Source organism: Canis aureus, chromosome 8 (assembly GCF_053574225.1).
Source record: "Canis aureus isolate CA01 chromosome 8, VMU_Caureus_v.1.0, whole genome shotgun sequence".
Taxonomy (NCBI): domain Eukaryota; kingdom Metazoa; phylum Chordata; class Mammalia; order Carnivora; family Canidae; genus Canis; species Canis aureus.
Genome location: NC_135618.1, coordinates 37,612,783 through 37,640,746, shown reverse-complemented (window position 1 = coordinate 37,640,746; position 27,964 = coordinate 37,612,783). Strand labels below are relative to the sequence as shown.

Genomic DNA, 27,964 nt, shown 5'->3' with positions numbered 1-27,964 from the left:
GTGGCTCCGGACCCGCCCCCGCACGCCCCTGCCCCTCCTGCAGGGGTGCAGGGTGAGTCTGCCCGCACCTGCTTCAGCCTGCGGACCTCCTGCTCCAGCTCACTCTCGCGGGTGCGGCTGTTGTACTCCTGCAGGCCCACGCTGCTGCCCCGGCCCCTCCTCTGCTCGGCCTCCAGCTTGAAAAGCTGCAGGTGCTCCAGCTGCCTGCGCAGGTCCTCAATCAGCTGCGGGCAACCACGGGGGTGAGCAGGGCTCCCGGCACTCTGCCCTCGGCTTCCAGGCCAGTCCCAAGCAGATGACAAGCCCACCCTCCCCAAACACCTCAGGCCCAGCACCCCTGCCCAGCACGATGCGGTTACCAGCCTCAGGTCTCAGGACATGGGCGCACCATGCTCACCTCCTGGGTGGCCTCCTTGTCCCTCTGGAACTGGTGCCTCTCGTGACTCAACCTGTCCCCCAGCTTCCTCCTGTTCTCCTGCTCATCACTGAGCCGCAGGGACAACTCTTCAATCTCATCCAGCAACTTCTGCTTCTCCTGTGAAAGTAGGGTACTGGCTGCCAACATGCCTGCCTGCTGCCCTGTCCACGGAGCTTTCCTGAGCGGGCTCAGGACATGCAGGGTGCGTGCGAGCCACCCCATCATGGCTGAGGTGCACACAGCAAGCACACAGGTGGGCCTGGGGAGCTCTTGGTGTGGGGTGGCTGTACAGGCCACAGGGGCAGCTTCTCAGGGGAGGCAGGGCAGGGACGACCCACGCAAGACCAGGATCTGACCCATGGTCACTCCGCGGAAACTGCGCACGGGAGCCAGAGCCCATGTGGTCTTGGATGTCCTGGCAGGGAGGGGAGGCTGGGGGAGCAAGGCCTCTCGAGTGAACACCTGCAGGACAGGGCACGAGGGTCCAGCTGGTCGGCCCCTCAAGGCCATCAGCCTAGAATCGGACTGCAGGTTCCTCTCAGCTGAACCTCTGCACCCACGGGTCCCATGTCCGTGGGAAAGATGGGACGCCAAGCAGGGACCAACACCTTCCAGCAAAGTGACGGCCAGGCCCAGGCTGTGCCTGTCCCCGCCAGCGTCATCAGCTTGCTCTACAGAGCAGCACGTCCTCCGGGCCTGTGGTCATAGCCCTGGCTGGGGGGCTGCCCTGCAGCTGGCCCAGCTGACCTCAGGCCGCGTGCTGGGGGCTGGGCCCCGTGTACGCAGTGCTCCCAGCTAACTGCTCACCTCCTCCAGGCGCTCGATGTTAGCCTTCAGGCAGGGCGTGCAGGACCTCAGCTCCCCGTTCTCCTCGTCCAGCTGCTGCAGCCTGAGACACAACAGCGAGGCTGCGACCTCACACCCAAGAAACGTGTCTCCTTGAGGGTGGGAGCCCACGGTCTCAGCAGCCCTGCTGAGAGCCACTGGGGACGCAGACAGGCTCCCCAACACACCCCAGCCCTTATGCACCACTCGGGCACCCGAGGGCCCAGCTCTTCTGTAAGCCAGGACGGTGATTAAACATACTCTGGGCGTGGGGATACTTCTGGGTTTATAAAACCATAAACACAACCCTGGCCCCTTACAGCTTCCCGCATGGCATGTGTTCATTGCCGCAGTGCCCTTGCCACAGCCCTCGGCCACCCCAGGACATACTAGTCACCACACCACAGTCTCCCTTTATTTCCCATCCCAGGGCCCCCCGGGCCACACGGCCCTCAGCCGCCTGGTCTCCTGCGTCCCCCTGGTCGCTGGCGGTCTGCAGGACTCCTCTGGCTTTTCAGGACCCTGGCGGTTTGATCAGTTCTGGTCCCGTATATGGTACGATGCCCCTCACCCCGGGCGTGTCTGGTGTGTCTCGTGATGGGACGGTCACAGAGGGGAGGTGCCCTCGTCACCAGATCAGGCGCCTGGGTCCACACGACTCCACGGGTGATGCCGAGCCGGGTCACCCGGTGAGGTGCGTCTGTAGGTGTCTCCTCCCGTCGGGTCACTGGGCCCAGCGTGCGCCCAGGTTATCATCTGGGATTCCTCTGTAGGGAGGGCTTGTGCGCTCCCCTCCACTTCTTCCTCGGTCCTCACCTTTCCTTTCGCGTCGGGTTATGGTCCAACAGTATTATCATCAGTGTGATACTCCAAGTGTCCCGGCTTTGACCACCAGGAGCCCTGGGAGTGGCCCGTGTGGATGTGTCTGAGCACTTCCCCTATGTTCTGACGCTAGGACATGCTGCAGGCTCCGCTGGCTCCTCCCCCGCGCCAGCCACAGACTCCGCCTCTCTCCAAGGACGCTGGTTCCTTTCCAGTCCTCACCATAGTGCTGCCTCCTGCAGCCCCCTGTACTGACCACCGTGGGCTGAGGCCACGCCGGAGCTGCCTCTGGGCTGGGCTGATCTCAGGGCCCTGATCTGCCCCCCTCCAGCCCCTAGGAAGTACAGGAGGCTGACCGGACCCAGGCGCAGAGTGGGCGGCAGGACTGCTCTGAAGCAGTGACATGGAATCCTGCCTGGTTCCCCTAGGGCGTCAGGACACCCGGTCTACGTCACACCTGGCAGGTACTGTCCTGTACAGAGCCCCAGGGGAGGAACACTGAACCACACCGCCGAGGCCCAGGAACAAGGTCAGCCAGCTGCCCGGGCCTCGCCGGCCCCGAGCAGCACCCCACTCCGTCTGCACGCAAGGAGGGCCCAAGTCCAGATGGCCGGCACGGCTCCACGTGCAGCCCCTTCCACGGCCGAACTCTGCAAAATGCACCGAGCCCTTCTCTGGTAACGACAACGTGCCCCAGCCCCAGGAGCTGGAGAGGGCTAGAGCCACAAGACATGGAGTCCTCTCACAAGTTCTGAAAGCGGCTCTGGCTCAGCTCACAAGCCCTATGAAATGCCCCCCTCCCTGAGGAGCTCTGGGGGGCTCTCAGGTGGGCTCTCAGGAGCCTCTTCACCTGTCTGCCGACACATGCAGGTTCTCTCTCAGCAACACTCTCAGAGCTCTGCTCGCTGGCCCCGCTGTACGCAGGTGGCATCCCTCCAGCCTGGACCCCGCGCGGGGCTGCCGTTGCTCTCGAACTTTTACTGATGTCGTGTGCAGGCCGTGCACCCCCCTTCCTGACTTTTCAAAGGCTTAACTCCATAGGAGCAGGAAGGCACTTCCGTCAAGTCCCAGAAAGGGCTGGTGCTCTGGCCAGGAGGATGGCAGCGCGCGGGGTCTGAGCACTCGCATCTGGAGCGGTGTGACAGCTTTCCTCAGGGGGCTTTCCCCTTTCCCCTAACCCTGCTCCATCCCCAGCAGCCAGGCCAGCCCCAGGGGAGCGCCCCACCTGGCCTGCAGGCTCTCCACCTCAATGCTCCGCTCCCGCTCCAACTTGCACACCAGTTCTCGGTGCCTCCGCGCCTCCTCCAGCGCCATCTCACAGGCTCGCAGCTCCTGCTCCTTCAGCTGCTCCTCAAGGGCATTGGCTCTGTGAAGGTGAAGGGGGGGTAAGAGGCCTTCTGCTCTGCCTGCCTGTGCCCACCTGGAGGCGGGGCGGCAGAGCTGGGGAGACTCCCACCCACAGCTGTGGTCGGGGATGTTCTGAAACAGAGCGTGTGCCCCCTAGACGGCCCCTGCGTCCCATACCCGCACCCAGGGCCTCAGAACCCTGGCAACGTCCCAACAGCGGGGACGGTCTCCATCGCTCTCAGGCAGTCCCAGTGCGTGGATAGGAGCCCTCCCAGGTGCCCACCCCCGGTAGCACCTTGCACCGACACTGCAGGCTGGGCAGCCAGGTCACCACGGCAGAGGCGAGAGCAGGAGTTTGCAAGAACATGAGGACAGAGGAAATGTTCACACCGGGGCCCTGCCCCTGCCCACCACGCCCAGCTGTGGGACACAAGGGCTGACCACCCTGAAGACAAGGGCTCCAGGCCCTGCCCACGGAGCCCAAGCCCCAGCCCCAAGCTGTGCACGCACATAGGCTTCTCAACCTCTTTTTGGTGCGTCACACCTGAGAGCGAACGGAGCTCCATGGGAAGTGTGTTGACGCAATGCAGCCAATGCAAACACAGAGGAGGACCTCGCGCAGGAGAAAGGCCTTACAATTCACAGCTCAGTGGATACCACTCCAGGCAACAGGAGCAGCACGTCAGGAGGACATTTAGAAACTAATTCTTAGAAATTGACAATTTGAGAAGAAAAAAATTTTAAGTTCAGTAGGAGAGTTGAAGGAGAAAACCGAGGATATTATATTTTTAAAAAGAGAAACATGGGGTGCCTGGGCAGCTCTGGGATTCAGCGTCCGACTCTTGAGCTAAGCTTGGATTCTGAGATCAAGCTCCATGCCCACCTTAAAGAACGGGGAAGTAATGAAAAGGAAAAGAAAGTCCCAGAAGGTTTAACACATTTGATGAACAAAAGTTCAGACAAATAAGGAAATAAAGCAAAATAAAGTATAGAGAAATCATTCTGAAAACCTTCCCGTGGGCGCCCGGGTGACCCAGTGTTTGAGCATCTGCCTTGGGCTCAGGGCATGACCCGGGGTCCCGGGATTGAGTCCCGCTTCCGGTCCCTGCACAGAGCCTGCTTCTCCCTCCGCCTGTGTCTCTGCCTCTCTCTGTGTGTCTCTCATGAATAAATAAAATTTAAAATAGATTAAAAAAAATAAAACCTTCCTGAAGCTGAGGGATATCTTTGAGATGAAAACATTGGAACCCACGTGCCAGCACAGGAAACGAGATCCTCCGGCGTCCAGGGGGAGAACTCAGACCCCACAGAGGGCAGCAGAGCCCGCCTGCCAGGTTCCTGGGAGCCCTGCTTCCGGCTATAGTTCCAGACCCGGCCACACGATCAGTGCACAACACGCCCCAGGCACACGAGGCCTCAAGAGCCTGCTCCTGTGCATCCCCCACTCCCCCGCAACCATCCAGGATGTCCTCTGCAGACAACCAATGAGCACGAGAAGAAGAAAACATGGGATCCAGAAAGCAAGAAACCAAGCATGAGGGAAACCTGGGTGGCTCAGCTGGTTGTGTCCAACCCTTAGTTTTGGCTCAGGTCATGATCCCAGCCAGGGTCATGAGATCAGGGCCCATAGTGGGCTCCCTGTTCTGCGAGGAGTCTGCTTGAGATTCTCTCTCTGCCCCTCCCACTCACACATGTGTACGCATGTTCTCTCTCTGAAATAAATTTTTAAAAAGATTTTATTTCTTTATTTGAAAAAAAGAGAGTGTGCACGCACGTGCAGAGGGAAGGGTCAAAGGGAAGGGGAGAAGCAGAGTCCCTGCCAAGCAGGGAGCCTGACATGCGGCTCGATCCCAGGACCCGGAGATCATGACCTGAGCTGAAGGCAGATACTTAACCTACTGAGCCATTGGGCGCCCCATAAGTAAATCTTAAAAAAAAAGCCAAGCACAAGAGCCTGTGTGGGATCTGGGGTGCGGGGAGAGGGGCAGCAGCCATGCAGCAGGCTGGCAACAATGTGAAAACCAGGAACCGTCAAGAAGCAGCAGAACCTGCTGTCCTTAGGAGAGCTCAGGACACAGCCTGAGCCGCGCACGCCCTGGGCCAGAGAGCGTGGACTTCCCAGTCCATACATGGGTAACTGGTGTGTGCCATCAGACAGACGGTGCCTCCCCAGGCAGCGGGAGAAACGACAGGGCGGCCCATCCAGGTTTCCCTGGACGTGGACACGGAGGGAGAGCAAACGTCTCTGGAGATGTGGCATAGGCTGGGTGCAGAGCCACAGCCCAGCCTCGGGCCACACAGCCAGCTGTGCTGTGAGAGCAGGGGGCAGCCGGCCAGCCCAGGCTCTGGACAGCACAGAGGACCTGCTCCTACCGTGCAAGTGACACCCGGGTGGCACCTCGTGACGACTCGTTCTACTCCGCATCCAGAGAGCAGCCTGCCTGCCCCACACTGGAGGCCGGGTCGGGAAGGTCAGTGGCACCCGGGACGCAAGCATCCCCTGCAGGAGCCACGCGAGGGTGTCACGGCCTGTGTCCACCTGCCGAGTCAGGGCTGAGCGAGCACACGGAGGCTGCGGGGGGTGGGCCTTTCCCTGAGGTCACAGTGTCTGGCAGGGCCTCCTTCACGCCCCCGTGGGCATCTCCACCATCCTAGCCCCAGAAGACTGTCCCCCTGGCACCTAGGCCCCGCCAGGCCCACCCAGAGAACACGCTCCTGAGCCAGGCTCATAGGCTGCACGGCACAACTGGTTACACAACACAAAGTCCCGGCGGGGGAAGTCACACCACTGCCTCCGTGATGCGCCGTCCGCCTTGGTGCGTGCTGCCCCACCGGCCCACACGGTGCGTCCTCTCCATCAGCACTTCCCGGTCTCCTCACCTCCGCTAAGTGCCTGCGAGAACCCACCTGCTCCCAGGGTGGTCCAGCCCCCAGTTCACCCGGGCCTCGGTGCCTTGCCTGCAAGCTGGGGGCAGCAGGGGCATCTGCCTCCCAGGACACATGGGAGGGGATGGGGATGATGTGGGTGACTCGAGCACAGCAGTCGTCCAGAGTAACAAGACTGCCTCCAGCACAGGGTCAGGAAAGCTTCTCAGAATCGGGGACACAGGCCTTCCCACGTGGCCTCTGCCTCCATCGAAGGCCAGCCTCTACCTGGCACTTGGTGTGGGTGGCGGGGGTGCTGGCCCCACTGCTCCTGAGAGGGGAGGTAGTGCCTCCCCTCGCGCCTTCTTCCAGGGCCTGAAAGGTGCCAGGGGAGAGTGCAACATGCGGGAACCCCGCTCAGGAGGCCCGGGGCACTGGCCCCTGACCTGGTTCCCAGCAGCTGATGAGGAGACTGCTCCAGAGCAGTGGCCGAGGCTGCGAGGTGGGGCCTCACCGACAGGCAACCAGGACCAGAGCCCCCCTCACCTGTGCACCAGCTGCAGGTTCTCCTGCCTCAGGCGGCTGTGCTGCTCCCCGTTGGCAGCTGTGTCCTTCTCCAGCTCCGACACCCGCTTCTCCAGGAACACAACCTTGGTAGTGACACAGGGGTGTCAGAACCGGGAGGCAAGACAGCCTGCATCCCCAGCCAACTGTTCAGGAGGCCGTGTCCACTGCACTGGAGCAGGCCCATCTCAATCACGGAGGAGGAGCATGCGGGGGGGGACAGAAGGAAGGAGGAGGAGCGCTGGGGAGACAGGGGAGACGGGAGGGAGCACGTGGGGGGGACGGGAGGGAGTACGTGGGGGGGACGGGAGGGATAGCAGGAAGAGCTTGTGCGGGGAACGAGAGGCAGGAGGAGCACGTGGTGGGGATGAGATGGATGGTAGGATGAGACGGGAGTCAAGAGGAGCATGTGGGGGGGACGAGAGGCAGGAGGAGCACAAGGGGGAGATGGGAGGGATGGGAGGAGAAGCACATGGGGGGACGGGAGGAGGTGACCGTGTGCTGTCACACCCCTTCCACAGCAAGGCCGCCGGGGGAACCCAGCCCCACTGGCTCTGTGGTCAGCACCCTGAACCCAGAGCACCCTCACATCCTGCCTCCAGGGCCAGGGCACTGATGGGCCCACAGATGAACACGGGGTACAAGCGACCTCTCCCCTTGCACCCCCAGCCCCGGGGCCCTGAGGACACCTGCTGGACGACGTGAGGGCTGGTGAAGAATGTAATCAGCCACCGGTGGCAGCACCACCCCTGTCAGCCCTGCAGCCAGCCCTGTCCCCCGTCCCCCAGGCCACAGCCCAGGCCCTACCTTGTCAGCAATGTCCTCCTCCATCCCCTCCACGGGGTCTGGGGCAGGGTCCTGCAGGGACTCCATGGTCAGGGCCCCCGATTGGTGCAAGTGCCTGTGGAGAAGACACAACAGGACAGTACAGACGAGGCCCTTGAGCAGTACACAAAGGGGAAGGGTCAGGGGTTCTGTCAACATGAGCGTTTCCAGTGTGCAGGCTGATGTGAGAACCAGACCCGGGCAGCCCCGGGCCCCAGCCTCCACCAAACAGGGTCCCGGCAGGACGCTGTGACCCAAGTGCCACAGAGAACCCCGCTGCTCTTTGGAACCTGACCTCCTGGACTCCCTCCCTGGCAGTTAATGGGTGAGGGTACTTTGTCCTCGGGTCATAAAACACGACGTCACTCCTCGCTCCGATGTGAAATTATCTCACCTTCCACCATGGGCCCCGGAAACAGGACTTCAGGACCATGACCTGCACACCTAGCGTCCCCACATGTGCTCTTGCTACTTCATTTGTGGCAGCCACAGGGAGGGAGTGGGGGTGTCCCCTGGGGTCGAGCTCGGGGAGGGGCAGAGACAGCACGCTCCCCTGTGGCAGCAGGCTCCAGGGGCAGCGCTGGGGGCCAGGCCAGGGGCTGTGCGGCCCAGGCACCCCGTGGGCCTGTGCGGACCCCTGCACCCTCAGAACTCCTGCCCTCACTCCTCAGCCACCGGCACCCTGGCAGGTGCTCAGCAAACACGTTTGCAGTCACTCTAGGGACAGTCCTGTTGGCTGCTGAGACAGTGTATCAGCTCTAATGTCCCTGCACGTAAACGTCTCAGGGCGTTTGCAGAGTGCCTGCGGCGCGTCCCCTGTGCCGACCGGGCCCCGAACTCGGCAGCCTGACATTCAGAGCTGTGGGGCCTTGAGAAAGCCACCGACCTCCCTGAGCCTCACTCGCCTATGAAGTGGGGATCACAAGCCACAATGAGCTGTAAGCGAGGACATGTGTGAACAGCTCCCATCAAGGACCAAACGCAGACTAAGAATTCAATGAGATGCTATTAGACATTATACCGAACGTCTCCACGTTATCACCACACAAGTTCTCTCTCCTTTTTGGTATTCACTGACGCTGTGCGTTTCTTAAGTTTTTCTGAGAACTGTTTGAAGGGCATCTTTGCCCCTGGGATCCCAAGTCCCCTGACGCGTCCTGGGTGCGACGGAGCACCCTCCTGTGGATGTCCTCGGACTCCCTGAGGGACACAGAGCCCAAAGGTCATCCTGTTCTGTCCAGTGCTGCTTTTCAACGCCTGTGACTTTGGCCCAAACAAGAGCTCCTGATGTCACTGCTGGGGCAGGAAACGGCCCAGCCCAGCCCCAGAGACCAGCCTGCAGAGAAGCCACAGCCTGGGGTCACCCGTCCTGAGCTCCCAGAAGGCAGATGGCAGCACGTTAGGCACATGCTGGGGAGGTGTTTGTGCAAATCCACCCTAATACACCCCAAGGGGGGCCTCCTGCGCTGTGCCCGCGCAGCTGCCCCGTGGAGGTCCTGCTGGCGCTTCCCTGTCCTGAGGCCGGCTCTGTGCTGGCACCTCCAGGTCCTCATGTGCACACTGACCCCAGAGCCACTTGCACCTGGGTCACGCCCCCAGCCCGGTCGCAGAGGCCAGAGCTGGTGGGTCCAAACCCCACGATGCGGCGACAGGGCTGCAGGCAAAGGTTGAGACACTGAGACGTGGAAGCACCAGCTGTTTTGAGTTTCCCTAGAACTCTAGTGCTGGTTTTAAGGACAAAGAGGCAGCAGACAACTGCGTGCAGAATGCAGAACAGGCCATTTGTGGACAGGGACTACAAACACCTGTGGACGGGGCTTTCCTACCAGGTGTCTGCGAAGGGAAGATCACGTTCTCAGAGGGGGTTTCAAAGGAGCAGGCAGGCGGAGCCTGAGCTGAGGCAGCGCAGGCCGGGGGGCGGCGGGAGAGCACTCCCTTCCTTGGTTTCAGGCCCTGTAGCCATCTGGGGTGGAACACGGCAGGCAGAGGGAGGACTGGTGATCTGCGTGTGGTTGAAACAAACGCCCTGTTCCTAGGAGTCTGGGAGCCCTGCTATCCGGGGGAGGGCGAGGACAAGTGCACAGGGGGGCTGGTGGCCTTCACCTCTGCTTCTGCTGGCTCCTAGGCCCTAGGACTCTATACAGAAAGAGCAACACAGGAGGTCCACACGCCCGCAACAGAGAGGAGGCGTCGGGGAGGGGTGGCAGGGCTGTGGCTGACCCCTGCCTGGGACCACAGAGTGGCTGTGCAAAAGGCAGAGGTCTGGGGGGGGGGGGGAGTGGACGGCTGGGGGTGATGGCGGGGAGGGACGGCTGGAGAGGGACACCGGGGGAGGGACAGCTGGGGGAGGATGGCTGGTGGACAGGAGAACAGCAGGGGAGGGATGGCTGGTGGGGGATGGTGTGGGGAGGATGGGCAGTGGATGGGGGGATGGCAGGGGAGGGAAAGCCTGGGGGGGACGGTAGGGAGGGATGGCTGGGGAAGGATGGCCGGTGGATGGGGGACAGCAAGGAGGGATGGCTGGGGGGGGATAGCTGGTGGACAGGGGGATGGCAGGGGAGGGCCAGCCGGGGAGGGGATGGCTGGCAGGCGGGGGCACAGCTGGGAGAGGGGGGATGGCTGGGGAAAGACGGCCAAGGAGGGACGGCTGGCAAGGGGATAGTTGGCGGGGCAAGCAGCAGTACTGCAGCCAACCGACTCTAGAAGCGGAGGCCTGAGAAACGAGAGCGCACTGTGCGGCGTCCTGTGGGGGGCACTGGCACCGCGGCCCGTATGATCTGTGCTGAGCCAGCCGGGCAGGGGCAGGGAACCCGGCCATGCCGCCACCTCCCACCGCACGGACGGCCACCAAAGTGTGTCCTTCACGTCTCTGCCATCTTCTCCTCGCTGTGGTGCCGGCGGGGCGGGCAAGCCAGAACCCACGTCCGGGCCTCGCCGAGACCCTCACTCACACTGCCATGGGCTCATCGACAGCCACGCATGGGGATGCCGCCGTGCCCTCCGGGACCTCGCAGCACAGGCCTGGTGAGCTGGGAGATTCCAGCACAAACCTCCCCGCGCGAGGCACGGTCTGCCCACGGCAGCGGTCACTCTTGTCACAAGCCACCCCCAAGAATTATTTTCAGTCCCAGAGCACGAGAAGTGACTTGCACAGGTTTACAACAATACCTTGGAGAAGAGTATTTTCCAAACATGTTTCTAAAAAGCTACGATCAGTGACCCGTTTCAGGAGAACGTCTCAAAGCAGCCAGGGGTCTCCTACCTTGCCACCTTCCTGCTGGAGAGCCGCTTCGCTGGACTGTGTAAAATCAAAATAAACAGGAAAATCGTGTCAGAACAGACAGGGAGGAACGGGAGGAAACAGGAAGCAGGCTGGAGAGATACGGGCTGGGGGCTCTCCCAGCAGGCCCAAGGTCGGCCGCGTACGCGGAGCACCAGCCCCGGGGCTCCCAGGGCCTTGGCCAGGCCTCTCCCACAGAAGCCCCAGATGGAGCTGTGACCGGATTGCAGCCCGGGCCCAGCGGCTGCCGGGGCCCAACGCCTCCCCGCCATGGCTGGCCATCAGATGCCCCATGGACAGAGGCACAGGCCTGCTGGCAACGGGAGGTCTCGTCATCAGCCATAACGCAGGCACTGGACCAACATGGTCCAGGACCCCACCCCGGCCGTGACTCGGAGGCCCGTTCTGCGGCCACTTTGGGGCAATAAATACGGTCAATCACATGTCGTCCAGCTGACGGAAGCACCAGCAATGGCAAGAAAGGCCAAACTTACCTTGATTTATTTCTGAACGCGACTGCTAAGCTATGGGCCTCAGCCAGAGAAGACATGAGCCCCTCCAGCACTGGAAGCAGGCCCCTCGTGTCCCTTACCGCGACGGGCCTCCACTCCCCCGGCCCGGGCTACCCTGGAGGAATGCGCTGCCTCAGTTACCCATTCAGGTCGCCCCACCTCCAGGCGCGTCCCTCCTACTTGTTCCGTGGAATCGGATGTAGGCCCCCTCCCGATCTCTCTTGCGTGCTCTCCGGGTACAAGGGGGCCACAGGGACCCCGTGTCCACGGGCCCTCGGCTACATGTGGGCCCTCTCACCCCAGAACCTCCCCTGCCCCTGCCCAGCGGCAGCAGCGGCGCCCTCAGGGCTCTGCGAGCCTTGGGCCACGGATGCCTCTGTGGACACCCCTCCTGGGGGGCCTCCTGCAGCCAGAGAGCAGACTGCCTCAGGGTCTGGAGGGGAGGCACCCACCAAGCCCCGCTGGCGGGGTGCCGAGGGGCGTCCGTGGCAAGCCTGCCCTGAGTGCTGGTGGCGGGCTGCTCCCTGAAGCTGCTGTTGTCGCGAGCTCCCTCCCCTGAGCAGACCGCGCCTCATCGCTTGGTCCCCGGTTCAAACTGCTGTGTGCTCCCCTCTCCTGGCAGGACCCCGAGTGACACCACACTGTGCATCCTAGCATCCCCGGACTCCTGGCCCTACCAGGACAGGACAGACTCGGGGTGCATGTCGGCCCCGTGCAGACAGCCCGGCCAGGCCACCTCGGGGGTTTATAATTTGAAAACAGACCTATTACTCTTCATTTCTTAATATTCTTGTTAATTTCTACAAAACAACTTGTATTCCTGGAGGCTCCCGGGTCCCTGAAAAGCAGGATCCCTAGAGGCACGCTCTGAGGTTCACTGGGAGAAGATAGATTTAACATCAAAGCTTCCAGATACAGGTGGGACTGAATCACCTTTTGCCGTCCACAAACTATGACCCAATACATCTATTTTGTGGCAACTCCAGGGAAACCAACTAGCAAGACCTAGATCTCCGTAACGTCAGCGTCTGGGACAAATTTCCTGACAGCTGTGTCTTGATTACAGCAACAGTGTTAACGGCATAGGAGCCCATGTCAACAGGGTCCTCCTTGGAGCACGGCTGGGGCTGGACTTGGAGCCACACTGAGCTGCGCCCCAGGCTCCCCTCAAAAGGCCCAGCAGAGGCGACTGAGGCCGTCCTGCAGCAGGCTGTCAACACAGCAAAAGATCACTTCTAAAGTGTCCAGGAGTGTCTCTGCCTCTCTCTCTCTCACTGTGTGCCTATCATAAATAAAAAAAATAAAAAAAAAAAATGTTTAAAAAAAAAAAAAGATATTTTAAAGTGTCCAGGAATGAGGGACCCCTGGAGAGCTCAGCGGTGGAGCATCTGCCTTCAGCTCAGGGTGTGACCCCGGGGTCCTGGGATCGAGTCCCACGTGGGGCTCCCTGCATGGAGCCTGCTTCTCCCTCTGCCTGTGTCTCTGCCTCTCTCTGTGTCTCAGGAATACATAAATAATGAGAGATGAGATACGTGTCTCTGTGCTTACTATCAAATACAGAGATGGCACTCCTGGCCTGGAACCCATGGAGGCAGGACAGCAGCCTCTGCACGGGGAGCACAGGTGACCCCCAGCCAGGTGGAGGGGCCTTCCTGGAGCTCTGGGCACCAGCTACATACACAGGATGAAAGGCTAGTTTTCCCTGCGACAGAGGCCAGCAGCTGTTGGGAGTCAGTAAAGGCCACATTTCCCCCCAGTCTCCCTGGAAGGCTAGGTTCTCAGCAGAACTGTGGGGACCTCCCCCCAGACCCTGCTCTGAAGCGGCCGACTGGCCACAAAGATCCCTCTGCACTCGACTGGGCATTTGCTGGATTCCAGTCTGTGCGGTGGGTGCTGCACAGAACATAAAAAAAACAGGTTGGGGGCGCCTGGGGGGCCCCGTCGGTGAAGCGCCTTCAGCTGGGGTCACAGTCTCAGAGTCACGATCAAGCCCCACTGGGCTCCTGCTCCCTCGACCTCTGCCCCCTCCCCTGCTCGTGCTCTTTTGCTTGCTCTCTTACTCTCAAATAAAATCTTAAAAAAAAAAAAAAATGCAAAAAGAAAAAGGTTGAAGATACTGAATGTGGTGCATTGGACCCAGAGGCAGGTGAGCAGTCCAACAGGGCTGCCAGCCATGGGGACCCACCGGGAGGGCCTGGCTTGGCCAGGCAGCAGTTTCTAGAGGACTACTCCTGCAAGCTTGCCGACCAGGATGGCTTTCTTCCTACCACAACTCATGTTACCTCCCAGCAGCAGCAGCCCGAGGCCCCTTCTTTCAAGAGCTCACCGCAGACAGCCGCCCTGGGGCCCACAGCACCCCTTCCCACCCTGTCCACTAGGCGGGTGCTGCTGTGGGAAACCACCAACGGACCCCAGGGGCTTACCTGCACTACAAGCTTCATCAACCACGTGCTCAGTGGACATGCCCATAGGCACAAGCTACTCAAGCACGTTTTCTTCAACTGTCAAGTCGTGGGGAGCCAGCAAAAGGGCTGTCTCCTCCCCGAGCTCTGGCCTAAGCAGGCTGGTGCAGGGAACGGAGAGGGAGGCAAACACGGACGCACACGGGAACCGAGTGACAGGACGGGGACCAAGGCCGGGGCGGCGGGCACATGCTGGACCCCAGGGTAGTAAAGGTGGGTATCGTGGTAACAGGGTCTGAGGCGGCCTCACAGAACTGGGTGCGGGGACACCTGGCCGGCTCAGTCGGTGAAGCACAGGACTCTTGATCTCGGGGTTGTGGATCTGAGCCCCATGTTGGGGGCAGAGAATACTTAGAAATAAAAAAAAATCTTAAAAAAAAAAGGTCCAAGGGAAGGCTCACCTGATTTAAACAGACTCCTGGAAGCTCTTTACAAATGTGTGGGGTTTTTTTGTTTTTGTTTTTGTTTTTTAGAGCAAGAGATCATGAGGAGGGGGTGTGGGGGGATCCCAAGCAGAGTCCACGCCAAGTGTGGAGCCTGACATGGGGCTTGATCCCACAACTCTGAGGTCACGACCTGAACCAAAATCAGCAGTCAGAGGCCCAAGGGACAGAGCCACCCAGACGCCCCTCCAGATCTGTTTTTTTTTTTTTTTTTGGGGGGGGGTCCAAGTATACCCAACCAGCGGAGCAGGGACTTGGACCCAGATCTGTTTTTAAAGACGAAGCTTACTTTACATTTCACAAAGCCCTCTCATGTGACTCCTTTAGTAAAATGAGGAAGGCTGCTCTTTCTAGGTGCAGACTTTGCCTCACACGGACTTCCCCATGCAGGACCCACAGCGTGTGAAGGCTGTTTCCACCCGGGGTCGGCGGCAGTGGCTCAGATGGAGGCATGCACACAGCAGGGGCAGAGGGCACCCGACACAGGCTTGGCGCATGCGGGGCAGGGGGCGAGCGTCCCTCCCGCTGGACGAACAGCAAGGCCAGGCACTAGCCAGTTACCTATTCTTTTCAAGGTCACTCAGACGAGCGGAAAGATCCTCGAGGCGGTTGATTTGTTTGTGGCACTGGCTACAGTAAAACTCAAAAGCCTCATCAGTGAGGATGCTGTGCAGCTTTGCAGCAAGCGGGTCGGTGCTAGAGAGACGAGAAGCGTCAGTTCAGGAGACAGGGAGGACCCACCAGGTTATCTGCGACCCCGTGGATGGGCCCTGGCTACGGGAGACGCTGGCTCTTCCTCCGGACCGCTGGGAGCCCACCTCCCTCAGCGCCACCTCAGGACTGGCTGGAGCAGTGGGGGACGTGGCCACACACCTGTTCCTTCCTGCTCAGGTGCTCGGAGGAAACAGGTGCAGCCCATCGGCTCCATTCTAAAACAAAACCCCTTCCTTAGCAGGACGTGAGCGACTGGACACGCTGCTTTCCCCTTTGTCGAAAACACGTCAGTGTGGGACAGCAAAGCACTGGCGGGGTTCTACTTGCTGTACTGTAGCTCCGAAAGCCCACCCCTGCTGAACTAAGAGTGCACGAGGAGTCACCAAGAATTAGGCCATCTTGAAGGCCTTCGTTAAAAACTCAGGATTCAGGACACCCAGGTGGCTCAGTGGTTGAGCGTTTGCCTTCAGCTCAGCGCCTGATCCTGGGGTCCTGGGATCGAGTCCCATGTCCGGTTCCCCGCATGGCACCTGCTTCTCCCTCTGCCTCTCCCTGTGTGTCTCTCATGAATAAATAAATAAAATCTTAAACAAAACAAAACTCAGGATTCTCTTTGCCTCCCTGTGATCTAATCTCAGTGGACTTTCAGGGCACTGGCAGGGCACCTGCTGAGGGAAGATGAAGCAGAGAGGGAGCTGTGTCCCTGGGGCATTGGGGCCTGCTGGCTTCTGGAAGCCTGCTTGGAAGTTCCACGTAAAGGTAGGTGGAAGGGAAACATCGGGGGGGGGGCGGGGGGGGGACACACACCTGAGAGAGGCACAGACTAAGCAGACAAGAAAGGTTCCCAACCTGGACAGACACGTATTTAGCAGTGCCCAGTCCTCGACCTCGGCATCACCACCACCACGAGTGTGCGTTCGGAGAGGAAAGCTGCTAAAAGCACCCGCACGCCTCACTCACACCAACTCCCAGGCACTTGCCACAGAGGCCCTTCCCCAGGCCAGTAGGTCCTCTGGGCCAGGGCAACAGCCTGGGCAACACAAGGGCCTTGCTGTTGCGGGGTCAGAGATATGTGGCTTCAGGTGTCAGCAAAGAGAGAGGGTCTCAAGAACTGGCCGTAGAGGGGAGAGGCGACGGACACGGACCAGTTGTGGGGCCAGGCAGGTCCTCAGAGGGCCAGTCACCAGCCAAAGGCTGCCAGGTCCTCGTCTAGACACAAGTGAGGCCCTAAGAGGAAGGCGAGCCGGGGAGGACCCAGCTCCTGGAGTGAAGGTCCACCGTTTAGACCTAGCACTTCAGCTGACTGAGCAACAACTTCCCACACAGTTGGGGGATGTCTGATAATTATAAGAAAATGAATCCAGAGAGTCATCCCCAATGTTAAAGCCTCCCGCAGAGGTGGATCAGAGGGTTCAAACTTGCGACTACAAGAGGAATAAGGTCTGAGGACTGAATATAAAACATGGTAACGACACTATTACATAACTGAAATTGCTGAGAGCAGACCTTACGTCCTCTCTCCCCCTCCCTGCCCACACACACACACACATCCCAGCAGAGCAGGGCCATATTACCTGGGGGTGGGGAAAGCGGGGTCTCTGCAGCCATGCTCCCCACTGCAGAGGGTCTCCAGGGACAGCTCTGCCTCGCTGCCCTCGCCATAGTCCTCAAAATGCTCCTCGCCACCTATCACGGTGACGACGGACTGGCTGTGCAGGTGGGATCTGCAAAAGCAAAACCAAAGGGACTCGCTGTGACTCGTGGCCCTAGAACCAAAGGGGTGACAGCACCTTCCAGCACAACATGCCCGAGCCACATGTCTGAGTTCCAATGTCCTAGCAAATGTGTTAGAAAGGAGTAAATGAATCGGTGAAAGTGACTTTAACAATATATTTTAACTTATTCCAACGTATCCAAAATATCTTTTCAGAAGCAGTATTTTATATTCTTTATTTTGTAAAACGTCTTTGAGATCTGGGGTTTGCTGTGAACGTCCAGCACACCCCACTTCTCTCAGCAGCTCCACATCAGGCATTCAGCTGCAGACACAGGCCCACGTCTCCTGCAGACAGACCCCGGGCCTCTTCCAGGTGCTGCTGTCTTCATACGACTGCTGGCCAGCATGGGGGCAGACTTCTGCTGCGACGTAAAATTCAGAATAACAGACTCCAACAAGGGAAAATAAAGGGCTTGCTAGCACCTGTCCTCCTCCTAAGGAGAGCACTCCTCCACACCCACCCTCCAGAGTACAAGGTCATGGGACCGGGTAGGTGCTGGCAGAGCCTGGGCCAATGCTCGGAAACCCAGGGCTTCACCACGGGCAGAGAACAGCTGTGGCGTCCTCAGAGCCTCCACCAGGGCTGGATTAAGCTCATCACCACTAATCCACGCAAAAACCTGAGAGCTGCCCCTTTCAGTAGAGGAAAGGGAGCCTCAAGGAGCCGTGACTGCCCTGTAGGCAGAGTGAGGGACGGAACTGGGTCCCTGTGCACGTGCCCCAGACCCACGCGGCTGCTCAACATTCAGAACTGGTTCCAACTTCCCACCCACAAATGCACACACCCCTGGAGCAGTCCTGAAGCCACGACAGACAAATCCCATGGTCTTACACCCGCTTTCAGTTACAATGAAATCCAAGTGAACTGAAATGGGGGTGATCTTAGCACTTCATACCATCCTCTGAAGCATATCTGTAAATATGATTACATACATATAAATGAGGGCACCTGGGCGATGGAGTTGGCTAAGTGTCTGACTCCTGGTCTCAGCTCAGGTCATGATCTCAGGGTCATGGGATCAAGTCCCGTGTCGAGCTCTGCGCTCAGTGTGGAGCCTGCTTGAGATTCTCTCTCCCCCTCTCCCCTCCTCCCCACTCCCTCCCAAATAAATAAATAAATAAATAAATAAATAAATAAATAAATAAAACAAATACATGAAGCAAAAATCTTTGTTCAAACACTAGAAGACCTGATATTATGAAGATGTTGATTCTCCCCAAATTAATCTGTATCAATACAACCCTAACCATAATCCCTGCAGATGCCTTTCTCCAGAAGCCAACAAGCTGACTCTAAAGCCCACAGTGGGGCAGCCCAGGTGGCTCAGTGGGGACACCCCAGGTGGCTCAGTGGTTTTAACGATACCTTTAGCCCCGAGCGTGATTCTGGAGACCTGGGATCAAGTCCCACATCGGGTTCCCTGCATGGGGCCTGCTTCTCCCTCTGCCTGTGTCTCTGCCTCTTTCTCTCTCTGTGTCTCTCATGAATAAATAAATAAAATTAAAAAAAAAAAAAAAAAGCCCACAGTGTGGGACGCCCATGTGGGTCAGTGGTGGAGCATCTGCCTTTGGCTCAGGCCATGACCCTGAGGTCCCAGGATCGAGTCCCACATCGGGCTCCCTGCATGGAGCCTGCTTCTCCCTCTGCCTGTGTCTCTGCCTCTCTCTGTGTCTCTCATGAATAAAAAAATCTTAAAAAGTCATAAATATAATAAAAATAATTTAAAAATTAAAAAGCCCACAGGGAAAGGCAAAAGGCCAATGGCACCAACACAGCGTGTCAGGAACCAGGCTAGAGGACTGACAGACAGTTCAATCCACAACACGCTCGAGTACAAAGACTGTGCTGATCCAAGAATGGACAGAGAGCACAGCGTGCGTGCTCCCGACCGAGCCACACACACTTAGCCACAGGACCAAGGTGATACCAGACAGCGAAGAAAGGAGGAATCTTTTCAAAACTGAGGCTGAGTCGACCGGATAATCATTTGGGAAATGACCCCTACCTCACACCCCAACAAAAATAATCAGTCACAGAGAAATTGCAGATCTGAATATAGAAATGAAAAAATAAAGCTTTTAAGGGAAAACAAACGTGAACATCATAGTGACGTAAAGTAAGCAAAGATTTCTACAACTATACAGAGGTGATAACCAGAAAAGAAGAATGGCTAAACCAGGCCATAGGAGAATTAAAAGCATCTGTTCCTTAAAGACACCTGCAGGAAAGTGAAAAGGTGACCTATGGAGCAGGAAATACATCCCTGTAATTCACAACCCAGAGAGAAAACCCACATCCAAAATATATAAAGGGATCCCTGGGTGGTGCAGTGGTTTGGCGCCTGCCTTTGGCCCAGGGCGCGATCCTGGAGACCCGGGATCGAATCCCACGTCGGGCTCCCTGCATGGAGCCTGCTTCTCCCTCTGCCTGTGTCTCTGCCTCTCTCTCTCTCTCTCTCTCTCTCTCTCTGTGACTATCATAAATTTAAAAAAAAAAAAAAAGAAAGAAAGAAAGAAAAGGAGCTCAAAAAAGCAGCATAGAGCAGGCGGTTGAGGAAAGGGAGTGACCAGAACCCCACTGGCAGCTGGCAGGTTAAGCACCTGCGAGAAGCCGGCCTGTACCTTTCCCACAACCCAACAAGCATGCTGCAGACGCAGCACCAACCCCCTCCCAGGGACAGACAGGCCACCAAGACATGAGGTGCTTGCAGCAGCAGCTTTGTGCAGAAAGCCAGAGTGAACCACCCAGATGGCCACCAGCAATGAGTTAAAAAGCTGCAGCCCACCTCATACAACAGAATGATAATAGTAAAACAAATGACGGACAGCCATGCACAAATACTGGGACAGACCTCAACAGCCATGACATTAAGGGAAAGCAGCCGGGTGTAAAAAGGCTACAGTGTGGGGGATCCCTGGGCGGCTCAGCGGTTTAGCACCTGCCTTCAGCCCAAGGCGTGATCCTGGAGTCCGGGATCGAGTCCCACGTCGGGCTCCTAGCATGGAGCCTGCTTCTCCCTCTGCCTGTGTCTCTGCCTCTCTCTCTCTCTCTCTCTCTCTCTCTGTCTCTCATGAATAAATAAAATCTTAAAAAAAAAAACTGGTACGCTTGAAAAAATTCCCTAACTTATCAGTGAGGATTGCCTCTTAAGTGATTTATTTATTTATTTTTTAAAAGATTTTATTTATTTATCCATAGACACAGAGAGAGACAGAGACACAGGCAGAGGGAGAAGCAGGTTCCACGTAGGGAGCCCGATGTGTGACTCGATCCCGGGTCTCCAGGATCACACCCCAAGCTGCAGGTGGCGCCAAACCGCTGCGCCACCGGGGCTGCCCTCTAAAGTGATTTATTAGGCAAATGCTCAGTGCTGTGTGGTCACTCCACCCGAGGCGCAACCCGGGCCGAGCAGCGCGGTCCTGAGGGGCCAGGTCACCTGCGAGGCTGCGGGCCTGTCCCACACCGGCTGCACTCACGTGTCACCATGTGATACTGCCGTTAATGAGGAAAAAAACACAAGAACTCTGTGAGGGCCGAACAAGAAAGGAAATCAAATAAAATAAGCAAAACGAAATAAAATCAAACCACTTGCAAGGCTGCGAGGCATGACGGCTTCCCACACAGCACAAGGAAAACTACCGGCTCATCCCAGGGCCACGCAGGCCACCCGGCACCTGTCGGACCCCGCCCTCTCCCTTCGCAGGTGTTCAAACACCCGGGGACCCGGGGAGCAGGGGCAGGAAGAAGACCTGGGAAGGGATGCGGTCCGGATAAGCAGGTTCCAAGATCCTGCTGGGAGACGTGCCCTGAATATGGTGTCCTGCCCTGGTTTCTAGGAACTTCAGTGAAGAAACCCAGAACCCAGTTCTCCCTACAGCCAAGGAAGCTGTGCCGTGGGTACAAGCAGGGTATCTGTCGCCAGGAGGAGCACCTCCCAACACAGAGGTCCGCTGTGGCTGAGAGCGGGCTCGGGGCAGTGGGCGTGCGCTCATACCAGCACGACAGGCCATGCCGCAGGGCCTCCATCCTCCCCAGGTCCCCCAGGGACTCTGCACCGCTGATTCCAAGCCCTCCACAAACCCAATGTGCCCACGGGACACATCCCCTCAGTGTCTTACGAACAATACTCGTGCCATGCCCACACCCAGCCTACAGACCTGCCCGGGAGCAGCAGCAGAGCACCATGGCCGGGATCCTCCATGGTGTCCAAGCACTCAGGCTGCAGCTCAGGGTGCACCAGGGTGCTCGTGTCCTCGTCGGTGAAGGTCTCACACTCGCTGTAGGTGCTCTCAGACCCCATGTATGCACTGTCTGTCACCTCATTGGCCTAGGAGAAGAATGCTGAGAGTCAACGCCACGCTCTAAAGTGGCCAGGCGTCAGTAAGCCCCCATGCCCCACACCGTGCCCTACTGCAGGCACCTTAGAGACCACGTGGCGGGGCAGCCTCGGCAGGCTCTCAACCACACCTGGGAGCAGAAACGTTAGCCTATAAAAGAATCCAATATGTTTAAATACTGAAACACAGGCACATGTTCCAAAGCAGAAAAGCTACGAGAGCAATTCTGAAAGTTGGTTATGTAGGTCTACCTAAAAGAGAGAGAAGACCTGCAACAGCACATGATAAATCCCAGTGAGCCCACCCATGTTGTCACCACCAGCACCGCAGTTAGTTCTCTCTTAAGACCAGGAGAAGAACACGCTCGTTAAAAAGTCACCATCAATATGTGTTATGTACGCTCAGGCTACTGCTTGGAAACTCAATCACGGGGTCTCACCACAACACACTAGCTCATCGATTATTTAGACAATGCATTTCGTTCACTGGTTAAAGGTCCACCTTCCACAAAACCGATCTTTGTTTTCACTCTCTGGATCCTGTGCCCAGCACAGGGCCAGGCACGCAGCACAGTGCAAATGGCTCAAACCCAAAGAATCAAGCCATTTTCAATTTATTGTCTCAGCTTTAATTACAATGCAGTTGCGCTCGTTATGGAAAGAGGCCAACAGTTCAGGCTCAAAAGTCTGAAGTTGAGATCCCTGGGTGGCTCAGTGGTTTAGCATCGCCTTCAGCCCAGGGCACGATCCTGGAGTCTCGGGATGGAGTCCCACGTTGGGCTCCCTGCACAGGGCCTGCTTCTCCCTCTGCCTGTGTCTCTGCCTCTCTCTCTGTCTCTCATGATTAAACAGATAAAATCTTAAAAAAAATAAAGTCTGAGGTTAACAACATGAAAACAGGTAAGAGGGACATCTGGGTGGCTCAGCGGTGGAATGTCTGCCTTCAGCCCAGGTCGTGACCCCGGGGGTCCTGGATCGAGTCCTGCACCAGGCTCCCTGCATGGAGCCTGCTTCTCCCTCTGCCCGTGTCTCTGCCTCCCTCTGTGTCTCATGAATAAGTAAATAAAACCGAACACACACACACAAAAACCCAGGTAAGATTCTAGAAAAGCAGCTGGAGAAGAGTGCATTGTGTCCTGTCATCCTGAGGTAACTGCTCCTCCCCTAACTCTGCGGGCCTCTCCTGGCTGCAGCCCCGTTGCTCCTCGCCTCACCAGGGGGCGTGAAGGCCCAGGCCGGGCTGGTGGGATCCTAGCGTGACAATGACAGCCCAGGGTCCATCCTCCATCCACTGCCAGCCCTGTGACCCCACACTGGGTCCCCACAGCTCCAAGCCCTGTTGCCTCATCTATAAAACGGGAGTGGGATCGAGAGACAGGGAGGTACGGAGAGAAACGTGGAAGACCGTGGGCTCACGGCCCCAGCTGTGTGCAGCCAGGATGAAATGAATGATGAGAGGCGGTGCAGATGTTCAGTGGTGTTACCTGTCTCCACGGGAAGACCCCGTCTTCCTTGGACTCTAAGGCAACTGAGGAACCCCTCAAAACCACTCACTTCAAAATCTGCAGCCAGGAAATCCCTTATAGAGCCTCAACGTCACCGAGCGGGTGTCACCTGCTGCTGGGCAGTGTGAGGCAGGCACTGGGATGTCAGGGGCAGGGCCCGCAGAAGCAGCACAACAGGACAGGAACTAAACCCCCCCGCCAGTCCCTGACGTCTGCTGGGGATGGCTGCTGGTTCGCTGGGCACATCGGGTGTCGCCTCGAATCACCCAAGGATGGAGAGGACGCCCACCCCACGGCCCGCTGCCTGCAGGACAGCCCAGGGCACCCTCACTCCTCAACCGCTCAGCCCCACTCCCCCCAATCCTCACCCAGCAGGCCCATCAGGGACCCTGAGATGATTTCCTGGGGAAGAGAACTTAAGTCTCGAGGTCAGCTTCTGAAAGGCTAACCGACCAGTGCCTCCGAAGAGCACAATGCTCCCCCCCAACCCCCGGCGGTGTGGACCCTGGGCCCGCGACTCGCAGCCCAGGGTGTGCGGCAGGTTAGGCCAATGCAGCCCGGAACCGAGGCCTGGCCCCGGGGCCTGCTGACCTCACGGCGAGGGGCGCATCACACAGCTGGGGCCAGGCTGCAGTGCACGCCGGACAGGCCAGGTGCGAGCTACTCTCTGCCGACGGACCAGTGACACAGCCGCAGCACACGTTCCCTTCTGGGCAACTCACCGGCCTTGGACAGCTGAGCGGGGTGGTGCTCCCCCGCCTCTGGCTCCTCACCCCTGAAGCAAAGCCGCTGCTGCACACGGAGGAGTAGATGAGCGCTGCTCCCGCCTCACCAAGGCGTCAGGTTTGCACTAACCCTTAGTTGGCCCCAAATTACAGAGCGGTCCCACCGGCGCCACTGCTCCCACACCTGCCCCCCCGGGGAGCTGAGCGGTGGGAGCCCAAGGGCGCAGGGTCCGGCTCGGGAGCCGCTGGCGCCACGATTGTTGCCCCCCTGCCCGGTGCTGCTCCGCCGACGCTGGGCCGCCCTGCACAAACGCCAGCGGCCAGGCAGTTTCGCAGAGCAGCTGGCTAACATCTGCCTTTCAGGAGCAGCCGAGGTGGCCTCAATGCCTGGCCCGACGCACCAGCTCGCACCCGCCGCCACACAGGACCCGGCTCTGCCCTGAAGTCAGTCTGTGCTGTCAACTTTAAAATTATTTACAAATTACAGACGTTAGGACGAACTCCCTGGAAAACCAAAGCACACGCAGAACACTGCTGCCCCGTGCGAATGTGACCTTCCGGGCTTACCGAGGGCATGCTGGCGGGTGAGGCGGTGGCTCGGGCCATGGCAGGAGCCCACCCGGCCGGGCCCTTGGGAAGCTCCGCTCCCTGCCCTCGGCGCCGCGCCCCACGCTCCGGCAACTGCTGGGCACGCCGTCAGGCCCGGCCACCAGTCACCACCAGCCACCAGCTTCCGTGGCCAGCCACGCGGCCTATCTGCCAGTTTGCTGGCGTTTAGGCAAAACCGGCACGCTCACCTGAAGGCCCATCACAGCCTTGGAGAAAGTTTAACCTGCTCCCAGACACGCTCCATTAAACCTCCTGCTGCACGGACCGGTGCGGGGGGGGGGGGGGGGGGGGGGGGGGTGTGCGTGCAAAGTTCAGGAAGTGTCCTTGTCAGCTCCAAAACAGACCTCAGAGCAGGGGCTTCCGCTGTGACTGCCAAAGCTCTGCTGTGACAGTCTGCACACAAGACGCAGGCCCCGTCCCCAGGCCCCGTCCCTGCACCGAGGCGGCCCTTTGCTCTGGAGGCCTCGGGTGAGGAGGAGGAGGAGGAGGAGGAGGAGGAGGAGGAGGAGGAGGAGGAGGAGGAGGAGGAGGAGCCGAGAAGGCACAGCGGGAGGTGCTGATCGTTTCTGCCAGTGCTGTTCTCCGTGACCCTCCCGATGCCCGTCAGCAACCCTGAGACGTGGGCTGGGCCCTGCACCCGTCAGTACCTCCCAAGCAGGTGTCCCCCCAAGGAGCCATCAGGAAGCAGGAGGACCCAGGAGCCCCCAGCCGCGGAGGGCAAGGGTCCACTGACCCACACTGTTGTGTGTTCTCCCAGGGAGTCAATACGGGCTCACATAGGTCTGAAGATCCCCGCCGCAGGGTCCCCAGACGGGAGACGTGGGCGTAATGCACGTGCTCCCCACCCATATTTTTACTGAACTTTCAAGATAACATGATGCACAAGCTTCTCTAAAGGACCCTCTCTCTACGAGTTTCACAGTACCTGGTTCCAATCCCCTCAAAGTCACAGCTGAATATCCTAAAAAGCATAAAAAGACAAGGAAGAGGACAGCCCGGGTGGCTCAGCAGTTTAGCGCCGCCTTCAGCCCAGGGCCTGATCCTGGAGACCCGGGATCAAGTCCTGCATCGGGCTCCCTGCATGGAGCCTGCTTCTCCCTCTGCCTGTGTCCCTGCCTCTCTCTCTATCTCATGAATAAATAAATAAAATCTTAAAAAAAAAAAAGACAAGGAAGAGCCTTCAGTGCACATGACGAAGCAGCAGAAGCTAATCAGCAAAGGCCGCTCACAGGCTTCCAACTCTGCGACATTCTGGAAGAGGCAAAACTACAGCCAAAGACCAGCCGCTGCAGGTGCTGGCAGTGAGGGAGGGATGAGCGCAGGAGCAGAGGTGTCGAATGGAGGCTTCCCTGCGCGACAATACATGATGAACACGTGAGCTTGTACACTCGTTAAAGCCCACAGAATGCATGGGGCACCTGGGTGGCTCAGCCGGTGCAGTGTCCGCACCCAGCTCCGGTCATGACCTTGGGGTCCTGGGATCGAGCCCTGCGTCAAGCCCCATGTGGGGGGCCCTGCTCAGCGGGGAGTCTGCTTCGCCCTCTCCATCTGGCCCCTCCCACCTGTCTGTGTGCACACTCTTGCTAAAATACATAAAAAATAAAATCTTTTAAAAAATTATAATAAAAACTCCCACAGAATGCACACCACCAAGAGGGAGCCCTAATGTAAACTACAGGCTTGGGGGTCCCTGGATAGCTAGCACCTCCTTCAGCCCAGGTATTGATCCCGGGGTCCTGGGATCGAGTCCCACGTCAGGCTCCCTGCATGGAGCCTGCTTCTCCCTCTGCCTGTGTCTCTGCCACTCTCCGTGTCTCTCATGAATAAATAAATTAAAAACTAAACTACAGGCTTTCGTTAACAACAATGTATCGATCCTGGATCAGCAGTTATAACTAATGCACCACACTAATGCAAGACGCTCATGATGGAGAGAACCGTGATATGTGTGTCAGGGGGGCAGCGAGGAGAGTGAGAACTCTCCATACTGTATGCTCCATTTTCTGAGAGGGTAAAACAGCTCAAATATAAAGTATTAATTATTTTTCAAAAGTAACAACAAAAACTTAGAAAATATTTTCTCCTTTCTGAAAAAGAATCAGAAGTATCCCTTTTGCATTCTCTAAAACACTGACTTCCTAGTGTGCTTTCTGGAAGTGGCAGGTGACAAGATCAAGGTGGGAGCTGGCCCCTGGAGGGCACCAGAGGCGGGAGGGCCACAGCCTTGTGGCCTCAGGGCTCAGTCTGCACAGAGGACAGGAGGGTCTAGAGTCTGAATCTCCATAAATCTGCTGTCCCAAGGTGACCCCAAAAGTGGGGACAGTGCGTGTGCCCAGGTCCACTCGGTTTCGAAGCCTCAGGGCCTCTGTCCCCGGAGACTGTCTGGGTCAGGAACTGGCATCACACATGCACACATGAGGGCCCTGGAGACAACCCCGTGCCTACCTCCTCTATGCACCTGCTCTCACACCTGCAGGTTGTTTCATCATCATCATTAGTGAGTATTTACCGTACATTTCCCGTGTGCAATGCCAGGGTTTACACGCGGGGGGAAATGGGGCCCGCGGCCAGCCTGGGCCACCGCCAGGATGCCGCAACGGGGCATGGGCGCTCCTCCTTGCACTAGCACAGACGCTGACCTGGGCGTCCGCTCCGGGTGTGCCCACAGGACCCCTTTTGCCCAAGGCTGGCCACCAGAGCTCCGGGTGGGCGCGGGCACGGTTCCACCGAGGTGCACGCAGCTGCCCCCGCGTGCAGGCGCCCGTCAGTGTCGCCGTGGAAGGGACCGGCCCCATGTCAGTGTCCGGCGCTGCTGCAACGGGGGATGGCAGCTGGGGTTTACGACCACAGAGGTTTATCCTCTCAGAGGCCGAGGCCACGGTGTCGTCAGGCCCTTCCGGGGGCCCCCTCCTGCCTGGTGCGGCTGCTGGTGGTCCCGGGCAGCCCTCCGCTGCTCCGTCGCAGGGCTTCCGCGTCTCCTCCTCTCTCCTGTCATTGCATTCAGGGCCCAGACTCCTACCAGCGTGATCTCGTCCTGACATCCTTGATGACATTTGCAAGGACCCTTTCTTCAAGTAAGGTCATGTTCACAGGTTCCGAGGGATCCTATCTTTTGGGAGACTACCATTTAGTGACACCCACCTCCACATAACGTGTGAGAAACTGATACGACGCCATAGCAGAAACCTGAGCAAGGGAGGGAGCGAAAGATGGTGCTGCAGATGCTCAGGCCCAGCTCTGTGGGGAGGGGAGACAAAGGTCCAATGCTCACTAAACAAGTGTCTACACGGAGTGTCTCGACCCCCCGGGTACTCCGATCAAGGAAAGGAGGATTCCCCTGACCTAACTTGAATTCCTGGAAAATGCGAGGTGTGTCACGCTGCACACACTTCCCCACCTTGCCCTCCTCTGCTCAGGGTGGCAGCCTCCCTCCATCACAGGGTCTCTGGCAGTTCATCTCACAGGTGACACACCAGAGTCCTGCACACACCAGCCGCCATCCAGCCGCACGTGCCCCAGTCAGCACGGTGCCTCCAATGCCAGGACAGGGCCTGGCACCCTCAGGTCACACACACAGAATGAATATACCATCCTCGCTCAACGGGATGCCTTGGGGAGTTGAGGCCTGGCCTGTGCTTTGGGACAAAGCTGTGAGTGCTGAAGGCTCCCCAGCGGCCCCAACATCTGTGCCACCAGAAAGGATAGTCAGAAGGTGAATCCATGTTATCTGAGCTGACCGCTACGTGGAGCAGCCCCCTCAGTGGGGACACAAGACCCCAGCGGGAGGCAGTGAACGGCTGTGGACTTTGAGAAGCTGCTCTAGGCAACCCAACCCTTGTCCCTCCAAGGTGCTAAGGCTCACAGCCACTGTGCCAAGCCCAGCTCTGTTCCCTGGGCAACAGCTTCTAAGGTGCTCCGGAGTTTCTCATGTGTA

At 58.3% G+C, this 27,964-nt stretch overlaps 1 protein-coding gene across 2 annotated transcripts in view; it reads right to left on the bottom strand.

Moving 5' to 3' along the window:
- RAB11FIP3 (RAB11 family interacting protein 3) overlaps positions 1-27,964 on the bottom strand; it is a 78,310-nt gene that overhangs the window by 1,728 nt on the left and 48,618 nt on the right. Inside the window, exons 4-13 of one of the 2 annotated variants that reach the window (XM_077905921.1) lie at positions 21,013-21,182; positions 16,652-16,801; positions 14,925-15,059; positions 10,929-10,964; positions 7,649-7,742; positions 6,824-6,927; positions 3,291-3,431; positions 1,226-1,307; positions 398-535; positions 69-224 (exon numbers count right to left, since the gene is read on the bottom strand). In XM_077905921.1, coding sequence (XP_077762047.1) covers positions 69-224; positions 398-535; positions 1,226-1,307; positions 3,291-3,431; positions 6,824-6,927; positions 7,649-7,742; positions 10,929-10,964; positions 14,925-15,059; positions 16,652-16,801; positions 21,013-21,155 — 1,179 coding nt within the window. In that variant the 5' untranslated portion in view covers positions 21,156-21,182. The remainder of the gene's footprint in view (positions 1-68; positions 225-397; positions 536-1,225; positions 1,308-3,290; positions 3,432-6,823; positions 6,928-7,648; positions 7,743-10,928; positions 10,965-14,924; positions 15,060-16,651; positions 16,802-21,012; positions 21,183-27,964) is intronic. The other variant, XM_077905920.1, reaches the window with a different exon arrangement.